Below are 7,564 nucleotides of genomic sequence, written 5' to 3' on the forward strand. Positions count from 1 at the left end.
AAAAAGTTCATGAAAAATGGAATTGAAAGATACGTTTCAGTACAAACTTTTTCAAATTCATGGATTTCATACTGTGTATTTTCCAAAAACTTTCAGAAACCCCTTACATGCATAGATTTTAAAATCTCTTGTGCTAAAATAAACATTATAATTTCCTTTTCCAGGAATTTTTTAAGTATCCTTGTTTAAATCAGAATAACAAAGACTCAGAAGTTTGAGAACTATTATGTTGCTTAGATGAGAAAACAGACACTTCACAACATTCATTGCTGTGTATCTACTAGTACAACTTCCATTAAGAAAAATTTTAGCAGGCTTCAGTAAATTAACAAAGCCAAGAGCTGCTCCTGGTACATATTCATGTTTTAGTTATTGTAAATTACTAAATTTTAAAATGCCTGTACCCTTTGGCCTAACTACTGTACTTAGTGGACCTTTTCTCACATATGAAATTGTGTACAATCACAATTATACTGTCCTTAAAGCAAACAAATATATAAATTATCTTTAGGGAACTGGTTAAATTACAACATATTCAATGGGAATGCAGATAGTTATTTAAAATAATGTGTCAACTTTGTATTGAGAATAATCTAGGCCGGCGCCGCGGCTCACTAGGCTAATCCTCCGCCTAGCGGCGCCGGCACACCGGGTTCTAGTCCCGGTTGGGGCGCCGGATTCTGTCCCGGTTGCCCCTCTTCCAGGCCAGCTCTCTGCTATGGCCAGGGAGTGCAGTGGAGGATGGCCCAGGTGCTTGTGCCCTGCACCCCATGGGAGACCAGGAAAAGCACCTGGCTCCTGGCTCCTGCCATCGGATCAGCGCGGTGCGCCGGCCGTGGTGGCCGCGGCGGCCATTGGAGGGTGAACCAATGGCAAAGGAAGACCTTTCTCTCTGTCTCTCTCTTTCACTGTCCACTCTGCCTGTCAAAAAAAAAAAAAAAAAAAAATCTCTAAAATGATGAGGTTAAGAACTATAGATAGTAAGATTCCACTTTTAGAATACATCTACACACATACATGATTATGGTCACATCTTTCTTGAAGGATAATTATTGCAATATAGGGGTTACCTCCTGGGAGAACATGGTAGCCAGGAATCAAGGAACTACTCATTATATATCCTTATTTCCTTTTTTATTTTATTTTTTAAGATTTACTTATTTGAGAGGTAGTCAGAGAGCGAGAGACAGAAAGGTCTTCCATCTGCTGGTTCACTCCCCAAATGGCCCCAACAGCCGGAGCTGAGCCAATCCAAAGCCAGAAGCCAGGAGCTTGGGTGTGGGGGCCTAAGCATTTGGGTCATCTTCTACTGCTTTCCCAGGCCATAAGCAGAACTGGATCAGAAGAGGAGTAGCCGGGACATGAACTGCTGCCCATATGGAATGCTGGGGCCACAGGCAGAGGCTTAGCCTACTATGCCACAACTCCGACCCCTCCTTTTATATTTTGTACTAAGATATGACCTGGGGCCAGTGCTGGAGTGCAGGTTAATCCTCTGCCTGCAGCGCCTGCATCCCATATAGGCATGGGTTCTAGTCCCAGCTGTTTCTCTTGCAATCCAGCTCTCTGCTATGGCCTGGTAAAGCTCAGTAGATGGCCCAGGTGCTTGGGCCCCTGCACCCACATGGGAGATGGGGAGGAAGCACCTGGCTCCAGCCTTGGTGGCCTTTTGGGGTGTGAACCAATGGAAGGCCTTTCTCTCTGTCTCTCCCTCTATCTTTAACTCTACCTCTCAAGTAAATAAAAAACTTGAAGATTATGACCTGTTTTTAAAAATTAAAAATTGTAAACATACTTCTAAATAATGACTAGTCTGGGATAGGATCTAATTCCTAATGCTCATTTCCGTGCACCATATGATCCAGTCTAGATTATTGGTTCAGAAGGATTTTAAATTTTGAACCACTTACAGAATAGCAAGCATGAGCCAGGACCATCTCAAATCCCGAGGTTATTCTGGTGCAGCTCTTGATTAAAGCAATGAATTGTTCTCAGCTTAGAAACTTGAAATCTGTTTCTGGAGAACAGAATTAAAGACATAGACCCCTCAAAAACAAAGGACCAAGAATCTAATAAGTCTGTCTCACAAATCTTAATAAAATTCTTAAGGAAACAGACCATTATGCTGTTTGAATTTTCAGAAGTGGAAGCTTTAAGTACCAATGTAACATTTTCATTTAATCATTAAAACACTGAAATAGGTATTGGCTCTGTAAGATCAGAGGTAAAGTTCCCACTGCTGGCATTCGGTAGAGCCAGGGGAACTGGGAACCAGTCTTATGTTTCTTAATTACCCCAATTATTTTAGCATATTATCACCCAACACAAAATACTGCAAGTCAGTTCTTACTTTATGACCAGTGAAAAACCCATGCTCAAGTGTATATGCCATTGGCATGATTGCTAAGCCCCCAAAAGATGTTTTAAAACGGTACTTGAGGGGCTAGCACTGTAGTGCAGCAGGTTAAGTTGTTGCTTGCAGTACTGCATCCCATATGGTGCCAGTTCCTGTCTTGGATGCTCTACTTTCTAGCTCCAAACGAATGCACCTAGGAAAGCACCAGAGACTGCCCACGTGCTTGGACTCCTGCACCCACACAGGAGACCTGGATGAAGCTCCTGGCTTCAGTCTGACCCAGCACTGGCTATTGCAGCCTTTTGGAGAATGTATCAGTGGATGGGAAGACCTCTGTCTCTCCTCTGTAACTCTGCCTTTCAAATAAATCTTTAAAATTTTTGAGTCTATTAGCTAATACCTCATTTCTACTTAACAAAACTTTGGCTAGCACTTCCTGTTTTAAGAAATGAAATAACCCTTACCAAATATTTATTCCAAACATGGCATTAAATATTGAAGGCTTCTATAGTTGGCTAATAATTGTTTTAAAACTTGATAGTTTAACTACAGAACTGTCAATAATGTGTTCTGTAAACACTTAGCCAACAGATTGATCTTTAATTACTTAAAATAGTTCAAATAGAAGAAACTACTACTTCCTCAAACAAGCATTCCTAAAGTAACTACCTTCCTCTAACAACCACAAATTCTAGTGAAAATTTAAATTAGTCATGGGGTATTACAAGCTTCTCAAATGCTTTCTTAGGTTAGTAACCCAGAGTTCTAAAACTTAAGACCAAATTGATTTTAAAAATAACTCCCAAAATCTACTCTGGCAGTCTACACCTTGAACTAAATCAATTGAAAATTTAACCTTGCTACTAATGATTTTTTTCAAAGGTTATGTGTTTCCAAGTATGGATTCACCATCTAGCCACTTTTCCTCACATTAAAAAGAGAAATTTTCAACCCAAAGAAAGTCTAAGTTTATAAAAATACCAAATATCTGATAGACAAATGAACAGAAGCATAAAGAGAAAAACCTAATAATTCTATAAAACTGCAAAAATTAACTTTAGTTCATTCAATTTGCAAATATGGGCTTTTGGTTCTAACCCTCAAAATATTTTACTAAACCAACCATCTCTAAGAATTATTAGGCAGAGATACAAAAAGAGTTGACATGCCTCCAGTGTAAACTTTAAGTAAAAATTTGCATATTAAGACAAAGACAAAAGACATAACATACATAATTTTATTACAAAATTTTTTTTAAAAAAAACAAAGAATGCAACATCCTAAAAAAAAAATCCAAATTTACTAATGATACTAATTCCTACAACTTTGCTGTGCTACCATACACAAGTCAAGAAATTAAAGAAACCATTAAATATTTAGGAACATTCAACATCAGAAGCTTTAAAATCTAACTGTATGTAGTAGCCCCTCAAAAAGCTACAACCTGCATTTTTTAAAAAAAAGTATTTTCTCTACAAAGAATCTTATCAGCTATACAAAAATCTGTACAGTTTTTTTTATACTGAAGCTAATATTGAGCTGCACTTGAATTCACATTCTTAGCAAAACAACTGCCTGAGCACACACGCACACTCCACACTCATCATTACAGGATAGCCATTTATTCTTCATCTTCATCCTCTTCCTCATCATCTTCATCTTCTTCCTCTTCCTCTTCTTCCTCCTCATCTTCAGGTTCATTCTTCTTCTTTGAGCCTGTGGGCCTACCAGGGCCCTTCTTTCCCGCTTCACTTTTGCCCTTGGCACGGTATGCAGCAATATCCTGAAATATTGTCAAAAAAATAAAATCAGCATCCGGTGTCATTACTCAACTGTGAAAGCCTTACTTAGTTGTAAACAACTTCCGATTATTGACCAATAACCCTGATAACTGTAAAGGTATTCAGGGTCTAACCTGTTTTAGAACACTTGTTCCTTTTAGACTCTGGAAAGCTGCTACTGATGTAAAATGATGGGGCTGTGTTAAATCAATGTCAGTATTTTCACTAACACCCCTTTACATCACAGTCCTCCTTTCCCAACTTCAAATTTTAGGTACAACTATATAAAACAATGCATTTTATTTGGCCCTCCCTTTTTTTAAACTTATAAAGTGTACCTGCAAGAATTTACTAGTGCTATACACACTGATTTCAATCAAGAGAAGGTACCAATTAGTTTGTGTTGTTCCAGTATACAATTTTCATTAGGCCTTTTCAATATCCAGCTGACATTACTATAAGATCACCTACATTTCCCCAAAATTTTACAGTTCACACCTATTTCTAACATTGGTCATTAGAAAAACCTAATTTTAATGTTGGCTTTAAAAATGTTAAGAATACAATGTACCTTTTCATATTTCTCCTTTAGCTTAGCTGCTTTCTGTTCATATGGTTGTTTATCTTTGGCTGACTGTTCAGACCACATCTCACCCAATTTTTTTGCAGTGTCCCCAATGGACAGGCCAGGGTGTTCACTTTTGATCTTTGGGCGATGTTCAGAGCAAAACAGAAAGAAGGCAGATCTGAAAGGAAGCAACAGAGTTAATAAACTGAAGGAAAAATCTAGAGGGCAATTTGGTTGTTAAATAAACTTACGGTGGTCTTTTAGGAGCATTGGGATCCTTTTTCTTTCCCTTCTTATCACCCTTGGGAGGAACGTAATTTTTCATCTCCCTGTCATAACGAGCTTTATCACTTTTTGCCATATCTTCAAACTTGGACTTTTCCTTTGCAGACATGGTCTACGGGCATACAACAAGCAGTAGAAAAAAAAAACCCGGTAAGCTATAAGCATTCAAGAATCTTTAAGGACCACGTTTTCCTTGTAAACAGCATTTTGGCTTCGGTAATCATAAATGAGTTGAAACCTAAAGCAGCCTGCCTAAAATTCCAAAATATTTAGGTGACTCATCAGGATAGGAAAGTTGCTGAAATTTAATAAGTTACCAAGGTGCTTAAGGCGCTCGCCAAAAAGCACACCTGGAAAACCTTATCCCCGTGTCAATTCCTGTCTCACCTTCCATCTCTCCGAGCATTTCTTAGAGAATTCCGCGAAATTGACCGAAGAGTCAGGGTGTTTCTTCTTGTGCTCTTCCCGGCACGTCTGCACGAAGAAGGCATAGGAGGACATTTTGCCCCTCGGCTTGTTGGGGTCTCCTTTACCCATGACGACGGAACGGCGGCCACCTGGTGGGGAGGGAGCCCGTGGGTCGGCGCGGAGCCCGCGGCTGCCAGGGCGGGCTCTGGCGGGGCTCAGCTTCCCGCCCAAATCCGCTCCCGCCCTGCCCGCCCCCTCCCAAGGGCGCCGCCTGCGCCCGGCGCCCCCGCCTCCGCGCACGCACCCTCCCGCCGGCCCCGGCCGCTGCCGCCGCCCGCCCTTCAGCGCCATCCTGAACGCCGGGGGCGCCCTTAAAATCCCTGTCACCCGGCTTCCAAACCGCAAGTCTCAGTCACCAGTCGCCTCGCGATCAATAGGAAAAAACTCCTGGCGCCGCGCCGGGCAATATGCCTGCCCCGCCCGCGCTGCCCTCTCCAGCCCTCACACAGCCGCAACCCTATTTTCGCTCCTCGCCGGTCCAACCCGGAGAGCCACGGCGCTCAGGCCGAGTAAAAGGCTTGAGGCGGGAGAAAGGCCCACGTACGCTAGGATGTCGTAGGGAATTCTTGCCTGGTGCGAGTTGTTCCTCAGACTCCCGCGGAGCGGCCGGATCCGACGGCGTCGCTTCCTTCCCTCAGCTCCGGCGTGAACTGGTTTATCGCTAACGCAATCCCCAGCCTCTTGTTTTGCAGAGTTCTCCGCGCCACGGCAACTTGACGAGCCCGGCCACGAGCCACACCCCCACCTCTCTGATTGGCTCTGACGATCATTCAAACTCGGAGAGCCCCCGCCCCCTCACCAGGGAGGCTCCCTATTGGCCGATGTCTCGCCAGGCCCGTCCCCCAAGCCACAGCCTAGCAGGTTCGGTGGGTCGCTCAGGTCGTTAACTCCCAGACCCGTTAGAACCGGTCAGAAGAGGAATGTACTGCTCGGTCCTGATTGGCGGCGGGGAAAGGGTTTGAAAAATGGCGGGCCTAATGCTGACTGGCTAGGACCATAAACTGGGGGAGTGGTTGGCCCGAAAGGGAAAGCACCGCCAGATTTAAAAATATGAAGTCAGGAGACAGGGGGGTGTCAGGGGGCTGGCGGCGGCGGCTCAGTTTGCCGGAGCAGCGCGCCCTGCCCCGCCGACGGCTGTTCAAGTCCTGTTCCTCCTCCGCCCCAGGCCGACCCCGCTGCGTTGTGTCACGGGAGCTGTAATCGCTCCGCTCTGAGCCTCGTACACTGTGCAGAGACTGAGGCGTTTCCGTTGCGGACTCATAGCCCAGCTCCCCGCGATGTCGCGGAGGCCAGGGTGGAACCCGGGGAGCACGAGGCCGGGGGCCCCGGACATCGCGTGGTGGGCGCGGGGAGCACGGCTACTCCCAGCCCTCATGGGGTGTTAGAACAAGGTCGCAGAGCAATGCTTTTCCCGAAGAAACCCCTCCCTCCTTGCCCTCTTTGTCTCGGGTGTCAACTGCTGAGGTAAACAAGGGTGCGCGCAGGGAGCAGAGGCGGGGGGCGGCGGCTTCCTCCCGGCCCCGCCCCTTCCCGCCGGGTCGCGGGTGCCGGGCTGAGCAGTGCGGGACGGGCGGCGCCCGGAGCCGAGCCCCCTGCAGCCCGGCTGGGAGCGCTGCGCTGGCGCCTCCGGTGCCTGCGGCCCCCGCCTTTGTCGGCGTGGCGTTTACCCGAGTCCCCATTGCCTCGTCCAAGTAGTATGATAGTTCGTACAACCCAAGGGACCCTGAAAGCAGTGGGTGCCCCCTACCCCAGGCGAGCTGCCCACGCGTCTGTTCGCCTGGCTGCACGCGGCAACATTTTACAGGCCGGGTTAGGCACCTCCATTTTAGTGTCTGGGGAGAGCGCACCCCAGCTACCCTACCTTGCCGCTCACCAGCGTCACAAGCTGCTTTGCCCAAGGTAGGAGAACTTTAATGGACGTCTTAGTGTGCTCTTTTGTATTATAGTTTGGAGGGTCCCCCCCCCCCCCCGCCATGACGTATGGGTCCGTATGTTGCACTGCTGTTTTCAAAGGATTTTAAGCACTGGCTTGTATTTTTCGGTAAATTCTCTGACATTTGTAGACTTCATGCTATGGTTTGTATGTGGTGACTCTATTCTATAGTA

The 7,564-nt window shown here is 45.7% G+C and overlaps 1 protein-coding gene across 2 annotated transcripts; it reads right to left on the reverse strand.

Moving 5' to 3' along the window:
- Positions 1 to 3,579: 3,579 nt before the first annotated feature.
- On the reverse strand, positions 3,580 to 6,208 carry HMGB2 (high mobility group box 2). 2 transcript variants are annotated; one of them, XM_002709471.5, is made up of 5 exons: positions 6,029 to 6,208; positions 5,378 to 5,547; positions 4,957 to 5,102; positions 4,709 to 4,883; positions 3,580 to 4,139 (listed from the first exon to the last, which is right to left on the reverse strand). In XM_002709471.5, exons 2-5 carry the CDS (start codon positions 5,525 to 5,527, stop codon positions 3,978 to 3,980), a joined length of 633 nt encoding a protein of 210 aa, XP_002709517.1. In that variant the 5' UTR covers positions 5,528 to 5,547; positions 6,029 to 6,208; the 3' UTR covers positions 3,580 to 3,977. The 2 variants fall into 2 exon arrangements, with proteins under 2 accessions (XP_002709517.1, XP_008248059.1); XM_008249837.4 differs by having other exon boundaries at positions 6,003 to 6,181.
- Between the last annotated feature and the right edge of the window lie 1,356 nt (positions 6,209 to 7,564).

Source organism: Oryctolagus cuniculus, chromosome 2 (genome assembly GCF_964237555.1).
Source record: "Oryctolagus cuniculus chromosome 2, mOryCun1.1, whole genome shotgun sequence".
Lineage (NCBI taxonomy): Eukaryota > Metazoa > Chordata > Mammalia > Lagomorpha > Leporidae > Oryctolagus > Oryctolagus cuniculus.

Coding starts and splice junctions, on each gene's coding strand:
- HMGB2 (XM_002709471.5), bottom strand. CDS start 5,527: ATGGGTAAAGGAGACCCCAACAAGCCGAGGGGCAAAATGTCCTCCTAT. Junction 5,103..5,377: donor AATGCTCGGAGAGATGGAAG/GTGAGACAGGAA, acceptor GTATGCCCGTAG/ACCATGTCTGCAAAGGAAAA. Junction 4,140..4,708: donor TAAAGGAGAAATATGAAAAG/GTACATTGTATT, acceptor ACAATATTTCAG/GATATTGCTGCATACCGTGC.